Source organism: Lytechinus variegatus, chromosome 19 (genome assembly GCF_018143015.1).
Source record: "Lytechinus variegatus isolate NC3 chromosome 19, Lvar_3.0, whole genome shotgun sequence".
Classification (NCBI taxonomy): domain Eukaryota; kingdom Metazoa; phylum Echinodermata; class Echinoidea; order Temnopleuroida; family Toxopneustidae; genus Lytechinus; species Lytechinus variegatus.
The window spans coordinates 22,492,984-22,513,995 of NC_054758.1; the positions used below are offsets into that span (position 1 = coordinate 22,492,984).

Sequence of the window (21,012 nt, forward strand, 5' to 3'; positions counted from 1 at the left end):
CACATTACCCATGAATTAGAAATGATCATTAATTACAAGTTTGAACCCTGAAACAGTGTTTCAACGAAAAAAGGGTAATGGTGTATGGGGGGGGGGGCAGGGAAGGCAGACGCAGTAATCATTTTAGGGCAGGGGAGCAAGCGATCTTTCTCTTCTCTGAAGACCGCTACCCTGAAATTGTAGTAAAAGTACGCAGCAAAAACTGTGGTGTTAACCGGTGTACATAGCGGACCACACCAATGGTCCGCTTTTACACCGGTGTTAAATTGGTGGTTTTAGTTTTACACAAATAGGTGTTATTACAACACCTATGGGTGTTACATTTACACTCTGTGGTGTTATGTTCAATCTCTAGGGTGTTATTTTAATACCTGAGGGTGTGGTCCTCTATTAACACCAATTGTCAGTTTTACAGTGTATCATTTCTTATGTAAAACATGATCACATAAAACCAGATATTGAAGAGAGTTGTCAGGGTGTGACGAGTAAAGGTGATACGGTAAAAAGAAAACCTCGGATTCGATAGGAAATTTTGATTCAGGAAACTCCGTCACCTTGCCTTGAACGTGGTAAAGTAAGAAGGGGGAAACAGTTCAAGGTTACAACATAGCACGGGGGATACAGATAAGTTGCATGTAATAATGTCTCAGTGTGTTTAAAGGGGGTTGATAGGTTTAACCAAGCTTTTCAGTTTGAGATAAAGAAATTGTTAAACGTAGTTTCTGCTTGTGGTAATGGTCATAACGTGAGTTAGAATATGATTCAACAAAATGGTAAAAAAATAAGTTATTCATGTGCATTTACATATATGTACGATATATCTATTGTAACGAAATATTATTTTCTGAAATAATTTTTTTAAAAGTTTTCATTCAGTGGAGAAGACGGGACTTTTTCAGTTAGCCCTCGTAAAATACAAGTGCACACGCGCTTACTTCGAATGACGATTTCTCCCCCAGCGTAATCGCGGTAATGTGTTTTAGTCTAGATTTAAATTACTTTACAGCGTTCGGTCTCCATAAACTATGTATATAATAGATATTTTTCAATGAGTTCTTATCATCTAACCAATCTTATGTAATTAGATGACCGTTGTACATTTGTGTACATGCTTATTGGAAAAACGGGCGACCGAAGCCCCCTTGAACTCCGCGGTAACGTGACCCATGTAAGCCATATGATTTATTGCAGTTCACAGGTTATAACAAAGTTTAACTTCAAAGTTACTCATGTCAATTCATGCCATGACTGCACATGTTTAAAAAATGATTTCTACAGAATAATGTGAAATTATAAGACCAGCATAATGGTTATCAACAAATGAAGAGTTTGGTTGTAAAATGGGTTATGTCCACTTTGGACCATTCCCAAAAAGAAATCACGTTTTTTTTTATTCTCACTTATAGCAATATTCTTATGAGAAACTCAGTTATCATGATGTACTATCCTGCCATGTGAACATATTTGGGTATAAAAAATTTCATTGTCTTCAATATATTTTTTTCTCAAAAATTATGATATTGAACCAGACCTCTTTTGCAACAAACTGAAATGAATTGAATCTTTAAAAAAGTTTTTTCCTTTGCCACTTTCACTCACATTTTCATGTACTGAATTTCAAATTTTCTTTGGTATAAACAGAGCGAGTAAAATTCTATGGGTTTTGAAACAAAATCATTAAAATTTACGAAAAATTGACCTAATCCAGCTCTTCAGAAGAGTTTGGTTGCAAAAGGGGCTAGGCCCACTCGATTTCTTTTATTCTCCCATATTGCTAATATTTTAATGCGAAACTAAATTTTCATGATACCCTGCCATGTGAATGTGAAATTGGGTATAAAAGAAATCTACCTGTCTTCATATATTTCTTTTTCTTTTCCAAAAATAATTCTTTGTGGACCTAATCCCTTTTGCAGCCAAACTGAAATGGACCTAATCCCTTTAAAAAATGTGATTTTTGTTCACATTTTCATGGGAATCTTAACTTTTCTTTGGCATTAAGAGCTACTAAAAATCTATACATTGAGACAAAAAAGAAAATCAACTTTGATGAAAAATGTACCTAACCCCTTTCACAACTGAGGTCTTCAAAACAATTATTTTTGGAAAGACATACCTACATACTTCTCCAAAAAAAAAAAAAACAGAAATAAATATGCATGTATACTGTTCATGGTACTTCATGCAATTATATAATCAAATCATTTTCTGCATCATTATAAATGATTTTAAAGAAAAAAAACGAATGAATGGAGGAATATGTTAGTCAAAAGCTTTGCATGAAAGAAAACAGGTTGAAACATAGCTGGCGCTCTTTTGAATGTTTTTAGGTAAACTCTCCTTGTCGCTCCAACTGAAATCATTATTGTTATTGTAATAATTATATAATTATAGTCACTAGTATTGGTATAATTAGTGTTGTTAAAATCACAATTATTAATATTAATGTCCTCATTATTATTGCTGTACCCACCCAAACTAAAATCAGTAGAAGGTTTCTCTTTTTTACTTTCGAAACTTAGGTGGATCTTGGAAATATTGTAGTTTAAAATGTATACCATCATCATTGTCGTCGTCGTCTTCATTGTTATAATTTTGCTATTCTTGATATTAGTAGTATTTCTGCTAGTACCTCCATTCAATTATATATCATTCTTATACTTCTTTCTATCTCATCATTAGCCAATATACAATCGCAAAACCATATCAAACCCTTTCACTGACTTTATGCTATTTCAGGGGTACCTAGTTTGATTAACCCCTTCGTCTATTGTTTCCGTGGCATAGTCAATGATTATTGTTAATTGATTGCATTAAATGATTAACACATATAATACCGCATATCAAACTTTTCTGGCAGACCCTCAACTATAGAGTAACAAAACATTTTGTTACCAATTATTGTATTGTAAAGGAATCATGTTTTTTCGTATAATGTTGAATGATTTTTTATTCAGGTAATCGTGAAAGAAAGATTAATGTTGTAAAAGTGATTAGGGCTTATTTTCGATAACGTATATATTTTATTGTTTTAACAATGTATGATAAAAGCGCAAAGAATGAACTACATCCGATATTTTGATTAACGAAATTGCAAACATTTAGTCGATAACTTTCTTTAAATCAATCAATGACGTACGGACAAATAAATGGAGTATGTATGTATGGAGTCTAGTCATAATTCTTTTTTTTTTATATATATTATCATTTGATTTTTGATGATGTGATTATAATGATCATTATAATCATCATTGTGTCATACATAGATTTAACTTGACTTTAGACATGGTCTCAAACAAGACCTGGTTGTCTTTACGTCATCGCTTGAATCATTGTTAGCTTATATAATCAATCAGGTTATATATCTTAAAGTATTGTGTGTGTTGGAAAGCTACGTAATGAGCCAACAATTTTTTAAGGGATCAGATAAGGCGAAGAGGCAAAAAGCTTCTTTTTTTTACTGCAAGCGAGCGAGCAAAAAAATGGACATCTTTTATTACAAAGATTCAATTTTGTAATTGATTTTGACTTAGTTAATGTTAAAAAAATATATATTTTTCACCATTCTCTCTTTCCTTTATTTTCCTTTTGTCTTGTTTTTCTTGGCTATAATTTTTAATGGGGGGGGGGGGGCAAGCGACCCTAAGCCCCCCACCTGTACGCAACCGGAGTTAGGTTTGAGTGGGTGGGAGGGAGTGTGAGTGTGTGTATATGTCTGGGTGTGTTGTGTGATTAGTATAGCGGCTAATGTTTGGAACTAATATTCACTTGAAGTAAGGTGAGACATTAGCATGATTAGGCCACAGTCTAAGGTTAGACGACTTTTGAAAAAACAGGTTGATATCAGTCTGTATAGTCCAGACAGGTCATGTCTTATTTTCTTAGGAATATTTATTCTTCCTTTTCTTTATCACTCTTCTAATTTGTAAGCAATTATTTTAAATTGCCTTATTCAAAACTCTTCTTAATTATCTCCTGTTGATTAAACAGAAAAAGTTTGTATTAACATAATTTTTGTTGTTTCCAATGTTGTTGTTGTTCTTCTTGTTGTTATTCTTCATCATCATCGTCATCACCACCATCATCTTCTTCTTATTGTTATTCTTATTTTTTCTTCTTCCTATCATTATTATAATTATTATTATCATTATTATAATTATTGTTGTTATTTTTGTTATTATCATTATTATTGTTGTTGTTGTTACTTTTATTATCATTAGGAGCAAATACTGTTACTACATTACTGTTTTTGTTGTTTCTGTATATATAAGGAGACAAGGACTATGATCATTATCCGTAATGAGCAGAATATTACTAAAGCTCGAGTGATTTTTTTTTACAAACAATTTCATTTCGATTTCTACATTAGACAAGTAATTATATTACGATGAATAATAAATCTCAGCATAATCTTTACAGTTATGATTTACAAATTTTCTATGATCTATATATTTGCATTATTTATTATCTTTAATTTACCCAAATAATCCAAAATAAACTTTCATGCATTAATCATAGACTTTTTTCATGTTTAGTGAATTATTATTGCTTATGAAAATTTTTAAAATAAAAATGATGAAACATCTATTACAGTTTTCCAAAGTTTACGTACGAACAATATTTTCAACCTTTTTTGTTCCCCAAGTGAATCATAATTTGAACTCAACAATTTCGTGATTCCAAATGCAGTCGACCTTCAGATAATCATAAGACCAAAATGAAAATACTTGAAATAAATGCTATTCCAAAGTTTTGGTGACCTTTGAATAAATTCGGAAAGATATTACAATCTTATCTTTTTATTTCATTTGCAAAGTCTTGTCCTGGGTGACACATATTGCGTATGGGGAATTAAAGTACTAACTGAGATTTTAGGGTGAGCCATAGTGTCGGTGTATGTCAGAGAATATAACTAGGCATATCTTAAACCGCATGAGGAGCATTGCTCAGGAGGCCCCATAGTTATGCACACCGTATATTACAGATAGCCTATACACATGGACACCCACATTCGCCTATACACACCCTCACTCCTACAGGAAGTCACACTCATTATGGGTAATTATGCGCTCATCCCAAAGCCCCTGACTCAAGTTTCCCTTTCGGAACCCCGGCTAGGTCTGGATGTGCGTCAATCTTACCAAACCCTCTGATTGGTCAAAAGTGTAAAGCCCACTTTGGGGCTTCTGCGCACTTCCCCTGCGCATGGGGCGTGCCCTGAGCTTACTCGACCACGCCCCATTAGACTCCTGAGCTCGGGGAAGGGTTACGCCTGTTGTGCGCGAGGTTCGGAGGTACGGCTCGGGCTTTCATTCGAGTTTGCTGGTGGTTGTGAATGCATCAATCCCATTTCTTCTACAGTTCGAGAATCAAGAAAGAAATATTGTACCCAGATTGCCACAGGTTTCAGACCGAACCATGAAGGGACTTTTGCTTATTTTGGCTAGTCTTGTAGCCATTGCTACAGGTCAAGACTGCCCTGCATACTATGTCCGGAGTAGCTCCGGTGCATCATGTTACAGGTATGTTTATACATTTTTAAAGCTTTTACTATCCCAAGGATGACTGTTTCTTCCAGTACCCAATATTAAACCAGCATTTGGTGACAACTGCGTACCTATTACATAAAGCAGCTTACCAAATGTGTATGGTATTCAGCATTTAGATGTACAGTTTTTCTTATTAAAGCCGACGCCCTCACAAGTGCCACAAAATCATCTCCTCCCAGGTGACTTTGTGGATCGAGAGTGGCAGTGCTTTGAGGAAAGATTCAAGTTTTTAAAAGCATAGCAAGGAGGAAGTCACATTGACCTTGTTGTTGGAAATTAAAACCCGAAGAAAATAACACGTTGATTGTTACTAACCGACTTTCACCTTACCAAATGCCAATACATTTTGAAAAGGCATGTCCCTAAAATTCAGCTTCATTTTCCACCCGGATAATGATATCCCATGCTGCCTCGTTCTATCATAATGACATTGTCTAACATTTATAACATTAATGCAGCAAAATGATCGCCACTAACCTTTTTCCACGACTAATGTGTGTCTTGATGCTTTTGGAACAAAAGGTTTATTTCCAAAGACATGTAGGTACATAGCCAAAATTTAGGTATAGCCTAATTGTACCGGTATTCTGGTTTCCATCGGTCACGATCAGACGAGAGGTATCGTCAAGGCTACTACCGATATTTTACTGAGCCGATCCAGCTATCGTTTAAGAAACGATACCGGCTTCCGGCTTCGAATCGCCCACTCTTGCGCCGCCATTTTTTTTGTCTGTCTCTATCATACTAGAATGTGCAGATATGGCAGCGCATTTTTTCCTCTGCAGTCTTTATAACTTTTCTTAACCTAACTATTCTAACGTCTAAAAGATTATTGATATATTTTGTGTGTTTCTCTATGTTGGCCTTCTAACAATGATCTTTCCTCCATTTTTGTCAATTTTATCGAACATTGTCGCCCTTCTTTCCTCTTCTCTCTCTCCCTGTACCCCCCCCCCTCTCTCTCTCTTTCTCTTTGTAGCTAACATAAAACGTCTTGCCAGGAAATTGTTTGCTTTATTTTGGCTGTTGTTCTCTATGATGTAATAAGAAAACTATAGATCAATTATATTTTGTTGATTTGTCTCTATATTGTTTAACGATTTGCTGTTTGAGTCAAAGATGTTTCCAGTTTAAGAATTCTGTCAGTATTTGGTTTTGACGGCCTTTCGGAGATCCCACTTTATGAATTAAAAACAGCAACAACAAAAATAATCAGCGACTTTGACAAAATTAGTTCCATTCACCAGATGAAACGATGAAGGCTTGAAAAGTTCTGCACATTGACGTCACAGCTCGATGGGCTCAAGGCTCAATTACTTTTTTTGTATATGGGCGGGGTTCAAGATCGTTCAACGCATGCGCAATGATGGCCTTCGTATGCCAGTCGCCTACTCTCAAAAGGTAAGATAATCACTCTTAATTCCTTTCTCGGTTACTTTTGCTCATGTCTGGTGTGACGTTTTCCTTCCTTTTTGTTTTTCTTGTATTTTTCCTGGTACTGTGCATTTCACTTTGTCGCCTTTTCCCTTTAATTTGTTTTTTTTTCTTTATGTTTCTTGGTACTGTGCATTTCACTTTATCTGTTTTGTTTTGTTTTGTTTTCCTTTTTATTTTTCCTGGTATTGTACATTTCACTTGCCTTGTTTTCTTTATTAACAGTTGCTTGTATTTTCTTTGTATGCGACGTTTCCCTTTCAATCGACTTATTTCAACCTATCACGTTAGAGGAGTTTTATCTTCAATTTCGAATCTGGGCTTCTTTTAATCTTTAACTTTCGCTCCAACAAATCTCATTTTACTAAATATGGATTTTTAGTATAATTGTTTCGACTTACTTGAATTCAAACCTGTCAAATTAAATAAAAAACAATAAATGCTAATAAAATTGATTTCAAGATTCGCTCATTTGCCGATCCACTTCACCATAATTACCCCCTTCACCCCTACCCATCATCAACATCACTTTCCATCCTATATTTTACACATTTCATGTACTTTATGAAGAGTGGTCAAGGGCATATTTCGTTATTAATGTATTCATTTATTTATTTATAAATGTATTTATTTAGTTAATTATTTATTTATTTATTTATTTCTATCTATTCCATATGGTTGTAAAGTCTATTTGTTTTATATTTTTATGGATATATCTTTTTACCGGTGTAATAAAACGTAAATTGATTTATTACGTTAGTCATACATATTCAAAATATTTTTGAACCGACCAGAAACATCTTTAAACGCAACTGATCATGTGACAGGACGCTTCCATCTGTATTCCTTCTCTAAGGCCAAAACAGGTCATGGTAGAGTGGTATAGGAGTCCTATAACACTGTCTCATGACGAGGAAAGGGGTTCTGTCCTCTGTTCGACATTTTTTATTCCCATACACTGTTAAAAAGAACCCTGTTTTAGAGAAAAAAACGAAGATTTTGGCAAACAGCAATGACAGAATCATTCTGTAAATTCATAAACAGGAATATTTTGGCAATATAACAGAAAAGTTCTGTTTAAAAAGGGGAAAGGGTATTATATTATTCAAGGAAATTTGTAAGATTACACACACCAAATACCAATTTTCCTGTAAGATTATGCAATCTGGTAAGATTACAGATGTTCTCGAGACTCTGCTGCAGAAACTTCTTTTATTTTAATAATAAATTTTATAAGTTTTTATATTTCATCAAAGTAGTTGTAGGGATGCGTGATAAGCATTAATAATACCAATGTTTATTATAACGCGTTCATCTTCTTATCCACTCTCTATTAACAGCCCCGCCCATCTGGCAGCCCCATTCTACCACCTCCCGCCCCTGCGATTTATTCCTTTTCTTATTACAATGATGTTAATGCTACTTTTAAGCACTATATTTCCTTCTGCCAACCAATTTGTGTATACTTTATTTTCTGTTCATTCTTTTATTCATTTATTTTGGGTTTATACGTTTGCACTTTAGCATATTCCGACGCTTAATTCTGCTAACTCTATATCTCAATATTTTCACCTTTCAAACGCGGCAGAATTAAAATTGCGGTAATTGAGTTCCATGTCCTTAATGATTTTAAACAAAACGTCCTTTCTAAAAGTAAAACGAAAATCACGAGAGAATTATCCAAATGCGTTAACTTTGTCAATAGCTTGCTTTTGAAACTGTTTTACCAAACTCTTAAGATTGATTCATCATGTGAAGGTAGTTATCATCTACGGGCATATCCTAATGAACAATTAAGAATTTTTTCCCTATACCGCGCGAACGGGGCGTTTTCTTTCGACGCAGAGAACGACTACATTCTCCCCGTAGTGGTTCTCACTGGAGAATGGTTACATTAATGCAAATCTTGATTTCATTCGATTTCGAGTGACATCGAAATACAGTAATAACAAATTACCATCGATACTAAATTGTATGTGACAGATCGAAAGCATTCGGGCTTATATGCGTTAATGTGTGTCTTCGTTTCCCGAAGATGTGATAAACATGTATATTCTTGACGGGTACATTAAACAATACATATATTTATATTCATATATATACATGAATTCATACATATTTTTGACATACATTTGATATCATTTTGTAAACCCTCTCATTACCTTCGTTATTATCATCAAAACCATCACCATTTTGTTGTTGTAATGTCTTTTTTTTAGATCTCATTTTATTAGCTGTGTTTCTTTATTTTCAGGAATAACACTTGTATGCAGTAATACTATTTAACATGTTTAATATCTGTTTTAATGCCTCAGCCTACCCGGCAAACCCATTCCAGACCGACTAAATCTTAATATGCTATTTCCAATGGATCAGTTTGAAGACGGTTTTGTGAGTGTGGTCGTACCCAGCTAAGCATGTTGTAATGAAAATGATTGTATTAACCTGATATCCTCTTAACAAGCATGATATCATATCAAGAAGATGTTTCTTCATCAGGCAATAATGTCTCGAAAATCTTTGATGTTCTTAGTTTCTACATGGGCCAATCAGAGGGGAATGCTATAATTACAGTGCAAAAACTCCGGTGATGATTTAACACCAGTCCGGAGTCTATATATGTCCACACCAGAGAAGTATTGAAACAACACCAGTTTGGAATCAAACCGATGCTGTTTAATACTAATTGGTGTTGTAGAAACACCCTTGATAGGCCAAAACGAAAACGGCAACTTAATGAGAGTTTAGAAACATAATACAATAATATGTTTGACTGTCTGACGCCTTTATGACGTCACTCCAACGATTGACTTAAAGCCCGGCTAAAGCTTCGGGTAAGCCTTAGGGTTTATAATGTGAATTATATTAAGGTATTATCTATCATCCCAACTGACACTGGTGTAAAATTGGTGGAACCTTATTTCAATAAATCTTTCAATACGAATAAATTGTGGTGCAAATGGCTTTCCATGGTTAAACTGACTTGACGTTGGTCAAATTTTATATCTATAACTTGGTCAAAAAGAATACATGTACATAAATAGAAACCGTTTAAAAAGAAGGAGAAAAACGAAATCATCTCCAATTAAATCTAATTTATAGACAGAGTACGACTTAGTAGGAATTTCTTTGGACTTACCACATTTTTTACCATGATATCTTCCACTTGCAGGTATTTTAATATTCCTCTGGCATACCAATGGGCCAGCGAATTTTGTGAAATGGTTACCCCATGCGGAAATGGTCCAGCAGTCATGGGGTCATTAGCTGCTCCAAAGTCGCCTCAAGAAAACATGGAAATCTACCAACTGGTGGCCAGTTTCTCACAGGACAATATGATGGAGAGAGAAGTCTGGCTGGGATGGAAAAGCAATTCTCCTTTCCAGTGGGAAAACGGAGCCCCTGCGTATCCACATGGATTCTCAGCTTTCGATGGTGGCCAGTTTCAGGGTGGTGGTGCTTGGCCTGTAAACCCAAGAAACCCTTTTACGGCACAGTCAGCCTTTGCTCCTGTCATGCGACGTGAATTTGGTACAATCCCAGGGCGAGTTGATCAAAACGGAAGGAACATACCGCCAATGGAGGGACCTATCTGGTACATCCAGGAACTAACAGGACACGAACATGCTTTTGTCTGCGAAGTTCCTGCAGGACAATCGTTACTCTTGCCACAACAACCAACGAACCCAAACTTTGGCAACCGACCGAACCAACCGCCTTCTACACCTAACCGGCCAACTACTCCGAACAATCCTTCATTTTCCCCAAACCAACCTGGTACTGGTAATCAACCAAACCCTAACCAGCCCAACCAACCCACCAGCCCCAACCAACCTCAGCCACGTCTATAGGTTCTACAGAGTCGACGCCGCTTCCCTCAAAGATCGAACATTCACAGGGGTAACCTTGTTGTACAAATGCTGATGATGCTTCATTCAGAATATAATTGTGTCGACGTTTTTGGTGTATGTAATTGGTCTTGAAAAGACCTTTTATTTTGAAAGAGGAGCATAATGGAAGTGTCTGATCGTTCTTTTATGCAACTTCAGCAAAAAAGAGAAAATAATAAACGTGAAGAGACTAAAAAATACCCCACCCTCTTTTTCAATTTTTCGTCAACATGGTTAAAAGTGATTTTCATCAGTCCGTCATATTCTGTTTTAGCCTTTACCATAGTTTATGAACATGACTAAGACCTAATTTCAAGAGGTTTTTTTTATTTCTTATCCCAGCTAACTTACAGTTCATAGCGCATCTTCATTTGCATGTGATATTAGCGATCTCAGTTATAGGTAAACACGTGAAACGATAAATTGAACGAAAGCAATCAGATAGACCTTATACAGTGACATCGCCTCGCCGCAAACTAAGAGGCTAAAGACTTTGCCTCGCATGCATTGGTGATCTGCAATCTTTTATCCTCTGGGGGAGGGCGCTTCGAGATTATGACGTCATATGCATAAGGTCTATTACAAGCTGAAATATTTTTTTTTTGTTGAAAATAATGATTCTATGCCAACAGCCGAGAAACACTCAAAATGATTATCTATAAAAACTATTTATGATTCAAGGAAATTGTCATTTAGGATGGTACTGCTACATAATTCTATCTGCGAATTTACTTTCCCAGCAGAAAAAATTTCTGTGATTTTGTTGTCGACATAAAGAATCCAAAAGATCTAAGCTTTTAATATTATTTTTAACTTCATGTCAAATATAATTGCACACCTTATCTAAAATTTCATATTTTGCATATTCTACTTACGTTGGGAAGTAGAAAGGAACACGGTGATTGATAGATGCGTGCATTATATTCAGAAAACCATGTAACAGTATATACTCTTATTAGATGTTGGTGTCTCTGGTATTTCCATACTTGTGTTTTGCCTTCATATCATTGACAGACTTCACATTCTATGTTGCTTTTCATATTTATAAACACCTTACAATGAATGAAGATTCCAATAAAGATAATTTGTACTGTTTATATCCCATTTGTTTTACTTGTATTCTTTGTTGTTCATTGAGAAACCATGGACTCCGTTATTCAAACTCAGAGTCCCGTAACACAAAGGTCAGCGATTAATCATACGCTTGGTTTTTACGATTAATTACTGTACATAATTTGTCACTTCAATCAATCGTTAAAATATGTTCTACGATATTGCCAAGCTTTGTGTTGCGGGCCCTAGATTTCGACTCCTCCACGTTCGTTAAAAGATTTTTCGACTGGGGCTTGAAGAAAGGTAGTTCGATCAACATTGCTAATCTATACACACAAACTCCCTTCTGCGCATGCGCAACGTCTTTATCTTGGCTTTGGTGACATCTGGCCGAATGACGTTGGCTCCGTCAACAGGACAGGTCTCGGCTGAGAAAAGTTTAGGATTCTAAGTTCTTTGCTGAACTGTTCTTGGTCATTCCCAGGGAGAGAGGAATTTCACAAAGTTTAGGTGTGACGTAGAGTCGTTCTCAAATTTCAGTTTGTTTTGGATATAAAAGGCATCACTGTATTGGTGAAATCATGCTTAGAGGACGCACGTTATTGCGTATTAACAACCGCGTAGCCAGGGTTTCATTTTGGAGGGGGTGGACAATGCACGCGAAGTGTGCCAACACTTACAGAGCGTGCGAAGCGCGCTCCATAGGGGGTGGGTGCAGGAAGGTGGAGTTTCCCCCTCCCGGCCCGCGTGAAGCTTTCGGTGTTTCATAGATTAAAATGAAAAGGAGCTATCTCTTGTCTATAGTACCCAAATCAGCTCCAATTCAGTCGACTATATTGTGATTTTGAACCTTTTTTTTCAAAAGTGATTGTGAACGCACAAAAAGGGAATACAATGTATGAAATTAAAATATAAATTACCCCGCGCGAAGCGCGGCAGCTAAAGCGTATTATCATTTTTTTTTTTGGCAAAGAAAAGGGTCCCGAGAAAAGTGTATTCTTGAACGCTTCCCTTGGAAAGATCAGATTTGAATACAAACAATTTAGCGACAGTGCAAATTTTCAACTCGCAAAACAGAGGAGGAGAAGGGTTTACGAGATAATGTGCGTGATTATATATCTCCCGCACAAATGATATTGCTTGCATTTTTTTCTTCGAAAATTGCCTTTTCTTAATAATACACCTGTGTAGGAGCTGTCCGCCTGTGAGGTCGCAAAATCAGAACTTTATTCTGTCATAACTTTTAATTAACGGACTTCGTCCCAAAATCACTAATCGTCAATTTTCTGGTTTTACTAAACCAAATTCTCATCAAGCAGAACTGTGTTTCCTTATTATTCCAAGCACCGCTTCATGAGAAGAAATGTATATATGTCAAAAAAGCGAATTCTTAGCCAAAGAAGGAGGGCGCCAATGAGTTTTACTATCGTCAGAAGTCGAATGTGCACAAGGACAAGCTTACAGGAAGTGACAGCTAAAAAGAAGATTTATAAAATCGATTAATTTGTGCGTTTCCCTAACATGGTCAAGTCCAACTCAGAAAAATGCTGCTTTGAATCAATAAAGACAAATAAGACAAGCATAGCGCTGAAAATTTCATCAAAATCGGATGTGAGATAAAAAAAATAAATTATGACATTTTAAAGTTTCACTTGTTTTCACAAAATAGTTACATGCACAATTTAGTTACCTGCAAATGTGAGAATAAGGTTCCTCACTATTTCTTTTGTTTTTTATTGTTTGAATTATACATATATAACATATATAAAATGTTAAACAATGATAATTCCACATGTTCAGGGAGAAATAAAACTTCTTTTCACTGAACAATGAAGAGAATATTTTAAAATTTCATATCTAGTATAGGAAAATACAAAATAAATAGTGAGTGATGTCATATAACGACCGGGATGTGACTATAACTATTTTGTGAAATTAAGCAAAACTTAAAAATGTCATAACTTTCTTATTTTACATTGGATTTTGATGACATTTTCAGTGTACTGTTTGTTTGATTTTTCTCTTTTTATTCAAATCAACTTTTTATCGGGGTTGACCTGTCCTTTAATAACCCTTAATATAAATCTCTTAGTGGTTTTACTTTACCAAGGATTATCAAGTAGAAACGGCAACCACTGCATAGCGCATCTGCAACGATATCTGAATGACAGTCTACAACTCGCTAACATAATTTGTCAAGATGTGCATGAATAAGATTTCCTTTTTTAAAGCCGCTACTTTGGGTGGTCAGTCGGCGATATTTCAATAAACTAATATAATATATACCTCAGCATGTTTAAAATGAAATGGCGATTGGATAACAGCAAATGGAACCTTTGCACTTCATATAGGCCTATAGCTTTTATTCATTTCGGGGCAAGAAAAACAGGAAAATGCCTGAGTATAAGAGTAGCAACCCCGATGACATCTCTGACCTTATCAAAGGTAACAATAGAATTTAATCTCCTATCCTAGTAAAGTTTTGTGCATTATTATGTTTCATAACAAAAGTTGATGTGATTCCTTATTATTTGATAAGGCATCCCCACATTGATGGTTCAGTGTAATACTCATTAATATGGCTGGTACCAGTCATTAGAAATCTTTCCATGTTAGCGAAAATAAATTAGTTATTACGAGATGAATTGCAGTCAATCATTGATAATAAGGAACCAGAATATGTGTCAATACTGTTATCTTCATGGCTTTTATTTATGTTTAGAAAAATCATGCAATCATATGTCTTATCTTTATTCAGATACTTCAACATTCGCGTCCCTTACCGAATGGCATCTGAGTTTTGTGAAATGGTTACTCCTTGTGGAAACGGTCCCTCTAGAATGGGTGCTCTAGCTTCAATATCGTCACCTATGGAGAACCATGAAGTCTACAATATGGTGGCAAGCTTCTCGCAAGACAACCAGATGGAAAATGAAGTCTGGCTCGGATGGAACACTCAAAATCCTAGATTCTGGGAAGATGGTACCCCAGCTTATCCAAATGGATTCGCTGCTTTCACCAGTCAGGGAGTTATACCTCCTGGTCGTCGTGGTAGACCTGGTATGCCTACAAGTGGATGGCCCGTTAACCCTGCTAACCCATGGTCACCACCTCCAGGTAGGGCTCCCGTCATGAAGCGTCAGCACGTAACCCCGCAACAACCAGGCCAACGACCAAATCTTGGACCAGAGTGGGACCTTGTGGAGGCAACTGCCATGCGTGCTTTCGTCTGTGAGGTAGCTGCAGGTCAAAATATCCCCCCTGGTCAACAACCTGGCTTCGGCGGGCAACAACCTGGCTTCGGCGGGCAACAACCTGGCGTCGGCGGACGACAACCTGGCTTCGGTGGGCAACAACCTGGCTTCGGCGGGCAACAACCTGGCTTCGGCGGGCGACAACCTGGCTTCGGTGGGCAACAACCTGGCTTCGGCGGGCAACAACCTGGCTTCGGTGGGCAACAACCTGGCTTCGGCGGGCAACAACCTGGCTTCGGTGGGCAACAACCTGGCTTTGGGGGACAACAACCGGGTTTTGGTGGGGGACCACAACGACCTGGCATGGGGGGACAGCCAAATAGTCCAAACCCGAGGTTCAACAGACCCCGTATGCTCCAGGAAGCTGAAACTGATGTTACAGCATAAGACTCGAACTCATATTGAACTTACTACTTTCACATTGTTATTTTTTATTTCTCTTCAGCTAAGTGTTTATATTCCTACATCATAAACCGGATTTTGATGACACTGTGAACACCAAAATGTTTTAGGATGCCCTCAACGCAATGTTCCATGTTCAATCTGCGAAACATTTCTTGATATTTTTTCAACAGTGTGTTTTGTGCAGGTACGCTATCGGAGAACAGTTACAGAATACAAGCCTAGAAGGATAACATACGTTTGAACAATCTGTTTGAATTATTAATACTATAGGGTCTGTGCCTTAGCCGGTCTATTCATTTTGTGGCATAGGCCTATTTTTTTAATTTTCAAAATGTGTTTTGTTTTTAGAAAAGGACATTGGATATGATTGTAAAGATTTAAATTTTGAATCACGATGAAGTTGGTAAAATAAATATGTAATATATCATAGTAAAACCATTTCGATTCGTTTTATTCTTGACCCTCGATGGAACTAGACCCTAGACATTGACATCATTACACCGCCATCTTAGAGGCTGAAGCCATTACCTCGCTTGCGTTTGTCATCTCATGAAGGCATTGGAGATGGACATTCAACGCGATTCACTCTTTTACTGTACGAGATCCACCGCCAAATAAACATATGAGCATCCTAGTTAAAAAATACAGGTGTTCTGACAATTGCGACTACCCAGACTCTCTCTATTTTTATCACATAATGACCTCAATAACATTGAAAGATGCACGATCTCTTCATGCCATGTGCTATGTATCTCTGGAATATTGTGGAACTTGAAAAGAAAGGGATTATAAAAAATAAACAATCACAATATTGTCTCTATTCTAAAACATGCATACATTCTCCCAAATAAATCATGGAGCTAAGATAACCAAAGGTAAGCTCGAATTGCAAATCGACTTTCCAGGATTCAAGTTATTCATCATCTCCTGCGTGTAATATTAATATCTGATCACGAACTGTTTCTTTCAACTCATGGCCTTACTGACGGAGGAACACAGTAGGATCAAAAAAGATAAATATTTGAACAGAATGTTATTCAGAGAACAATGACATTCACATTTTAATGAATTCATTTAATCGATGAGTGTCCATTTCTTATAGGTCTATGGTTATTTGCATCTGTGACGACTCCATGTACTCATATTAGATCCTCCGAATAGTCAGGCAGCATATGTCATCTACTTCGACAAATTGGCCGAGTCTGATTTTTCACTTTTATGTGATTGGAGATATCACGAGGAACAACTTTCAACTTGGTGACAAATTTTTAATTGTCATCTTGACCATGTGAGGGGTCAAAATGGGGTTATTTTTTAAATTGGCCCGACTGTGTCGAGTCATACATCAAATTGCTTGTCTTGTTATACTGAACAAGAAAGTGTACACAGTTATATACTCTTGACCTTCCGTTAAAAAGTAATCGCCGGAAATGTCAAAAGGTCAACAAACTTGGTAAATGGCAAATTACACTGAAAGTGTTAAGAAAGTTCCGTTTCCGTGTTTTTATGCATATGTGTACTTTTTAAATTTCGATTTTGATAAGTTCATCCTCAGAAATCTTATCCAGAAGATATAAAGGGTCAAGACAAGGTCAGGGAAAGGTCAAATGGTCAACAAACTTTCATTGGTAGCCAAAATACACTAAAAGCGGTTAGAATCTTAGAAGTTTGTTCCTTGAAAAATCTCTATCTAAGAAGACATTATCCATTAGATAAAAAGGGGGTCAAATGTGCTCACTTGGGAGCAAAATAGATAAACAGAGAAATACGTCGAATTTGGCGTGGTATCGTAGTATTGCAGGAATGCCTCGAAACGACTTGACAAACCCTAATGCCCTTAAAATCGTATCATCTTCATGATGCTATAACTGCAACCAGCTCTTTACGAGTTTCTTGATAATAATAATAATAATTGACAACATTTATATTAGGAATTCAGATCAATTCATTTTCAATTTACTAGTCTCTGACATGTAAAGAAACATTTCATCCATTTGCTGTGTACAGAATATTTTAATCAGCACAAATTATTGTAATGTATTGGGGTATATGTGTAATACTATGTTAACAGATATCGATTGATCAGTGCTCCCAGCTCCTAAGAAAGATGCCTAACATCTTATTTGGATTAACTTTCGAATAAGATTATGAGGTGAGGATTGAGGATGATATGATAAGTTGGGCTCCAATTGCTCCTTAATTATAATGTGTGACGGTTATATTATTTCTGACAAAGAGGCAACATCGTGCAGGCGCGCTCATTGTAGTCAGTCATGGGTGCCCATCATGCTGATGTGATATCTAGTATTATGACCAATACTCGATCTCTGGAGCCAATAACACTACTCATTTCTGATTATGTGCTGCCATTAACACGGCTTGTAGGCAGAGGTAATAATGGCAAAGGTAAAAATGCCAGAGGTAATAATGGCAGAGGTAAAAATTCCAGATGTAAAGATGGCAGAGGTAAAAATGGCAGAAGTAATAATGGCATAGGTAAAAATGGCAGAGGTAAAAATGGCAGAGGTAATAATGGCAGACGTAAAAATGGCAGTGGTAATAATGGCAGAGGTAAAAATGACAGAGGTAAAGATCATGAGATGCTTGATCAGCGAGGAAAAGATAGAGCCTTTCCAGTTAATATCAGTCATTATTGACCTTGAATTGACTCCTATCGACAAAATGAGTAATATGAACTGATGAGATATTATTTTGATTTTTAAAAACCATTCTAGGTCTATACTTTATCGTTGTTATGATAAACGCAAATATTTTCATGCCAAAATGATTTCAATTAGTGAGTCATGAAAGGATTCATCTTGGCCAGTTCGTATATAGTAGAACAACTCTTCATCACAAACATAATGTGCGCTACCATTAACACACTGAAACCGACAAGTTCGGAATTTCTTTGAACCACTTGCTTAACCTGGATAACAGAAAAAATAACAAAACGTTCTGTAATAAAAATAATTTTTGACATTTCAACATCATAATGGATCCGAATAAATATTGATATGATACATGTACGTATATTGTTTAATGTAAATGATATAACAACAGCAACTAGTGTTCATTTTTTTTTCAGACTAATACCTTATTGCAGCTAGTCCAAGTGGATATCAGGTTCCTTTACTAGTTTCTATGGGAACGGTTACCGCATGAATTTTAAAATGTGTAGCGAATCAGGGATTTAAATTTAAAGGTGTTTCTTAGATACCATTATATCGACCTGCTTTGAAGGAGAAATTCATTCTGACAAATGGTTTACTGTGAAAATAGCATAAAAATATATTGGTGAAGGTTTGCGGAAAACCCATCATATATCAGTAACTACCCCGTATCTTATGCACCAAAAAAACTTTTCAATATTTTAATCAGTGGTTCATGATTGCTAATAATAAATCTTTCAGGGGCGAATGTGAAATTATTTGTGTGTTAATGTACTTAAGGTACAAATGAAAAACCATTTTCATTTGTTTTTTTTTAAATGACGTTTCATTGATATTTTGATAACACCACATATGGGGAAAACTGCTCGCAAATGACGTCCCCATTAACGTAAAATTTTAGTAGCTTTTTAAATCTTTAATGGATTCCCTAAAACCCTCACCAATATCATTTAAAAAAAACTTTATGTCAGTGCGAATTTCCCCTTTGAATTAAGTAAAATATTTTAGATTCAAAGTGTTCTTAAATTTTGAATATTAAATGAGCGATTTGACATGAGAAGGTCGTGCATGTAGGCCTAAGTCCAGGGGAAAAAATACCAACTCAAGTGTTATCATTTTTACCTCAGCCATTTTTACCTCTGCCAGTATTACCGCTGCCATTATTACCGCTGCTATTTATTCCTCTGCCATTTTTACCTTTGCCGTTTTTATCACTGCCATTTTAGCTTCTGCCATTTTTACCTTTGCCATTTTTACCTCTGCCCTTTTTACCTTTACCATTTTTACCTCTGCCATTTTTACCTCTGCCATTATTACCTCTGCCATCTTCACCTTTGCCATTTTTACCTCTGCCATTTTTACCTCTGCCATTATTACATCTGCCATCTTCACCTTTGCTATTATTACCTTTGTCATTTTGACCTCTGCCATTTTGACCTCTGCCATTTTTAACTTTGCCATTTTTACCTTTGCCATTTCTACCTCTGCCATTTTTACACCGAGCCCACCATCTAGCCTCCATGGTACGGTTATGGAACACGCAATGTCCAAAGCGAGAGGTAAATATACAGTCATGCAACAGAATATGACAAATGAAGTGAAGATAATTGGACCACCATCATGGAGAGTTGAAAAGGCACTGATGGATTGTCATAATATTACCAATCTAACCCTGCCGGAAAGAACACAGTGTGAAACACAGTGTGAAATCATCCTCAAACTGTTAGATTGGAGCGTTTTAACATTGTGAATCACATCTTCACATTGTGAACGAGTAAATTCGCACTGTGAAATCAAACATCACTATGTGAACACTCTGTGGTAAACCACACTGTGGAGGTGTCCACAATGTGAAATCATCTTCACACTGTTAGATTGGAGCGTTTTAACATTGTGAATCACATCTTCACATTGTGAACGAGTAAATTCGCACTGTGAAATCAAACATCACTATGTGAACACTCTGTGGTAAACCACACTGTGGAGGTGTCCACAATGTGAAATCATCCTCATACTGTTAGATTGGAGCGTTTTAACATTGTGAATCACATCTTCACATTGTGAACGAGTAAATTCGCACTGTGAAATCAAACATCACTATGTGAACACTCTGTGGTAAACCACACTGTGGAGGTGTCCACAATGTGAAATCATCTTCACACTGTTAAATTGAAGCGTTTTAACATTGTGAATCACATCTTCACATTGTGAACGAGTAAATTCGCACTGTGAAATCAAACATCACTATGTGAACACTCTGTGGTAAACCACACTGTGGAGGTGTCCACAATGTGAAATCATCCTCATACTGTTAGATTGGAGCGTTTTAACATTGTGAATCACATCTTCACATTGTGAACGAGTAAATTCGCACTGTGAAATCAGACATCACTATGTGAACACTCTGTGGTAAACCACACTGGGGAGGTGTCCACAATGTGAAATCATCCTCATACTGTTAGATTGGAGCGTTTTAACATTGTGAATCACATCTTCACATTGTGAACGAGTAAATTCGCACTGTGAAATCAAACATCACTATGTGAACACTCTGTGGTAAACCACACTGTGGAGGTGTCCACAATGTGAAATCATCCTCATACTGTTAGATTGGAGCGTTTTAACATTGTGAATCACATCTTCACATTGTGAACGAGTAAATTCGCACTGTGAAATCTAACATCACTATGTGAACACTCTGTGGTAAACCACACTGTGGAGGTGTCCACAATGTGAAATCATCCTCATACTGTTA

General features: G+C 36.4%; 2 protein-coding genes across 2 annotated transcripts; both read left to right on the forward strand.

The window, feature by feature from the left end:
• The first annotated feature begins 5,289 nt into the window (after positions 1 to 5,289).
• Positions 5,290 to 16,014, forward strand: LOC121405815 (34 kDa spicule matrix protein). The gene is made up of 2 exons (XM_041596773.1): positions 5,290 to 5,522; positions 14,685 to 16,014. The coding sequence occupies exons 1-2, from the start codon at positions 5,419 to 5,421 to the stop codon at positions 15,565 to 15,567; spliced, it is 987 nt and encodes a 328-aa protein (XP_041452707.1). The 5' UTR covers positions 5,290 to 5,418; the 3' UTR covers positions 15,568 to 16,014.
• On the forward strand, positions 5,535 to 11,968 carry LOC121405817 (41 kDa spicule matrix protein-like). Its single transcript, XM_041596774.1, has 2 exons — positions 5,535 to 6,950; positions 10,156 to 11,968. The coding sequence occupies exons 1-2, from the start codon at positions 6,913 to 6,915 to the stop codon at positions 10,832 to 10,834; spliced, it is 717 nt and encodes a 238-aa protein (XP_041452708.1). The 5' UTR covers positions 5,535 to 6,912; the 3' UTR covers positions 10,835 to 11,968.
• Positions 16,015 to 21,012: the final 4,998 nt, after the last annotated feature.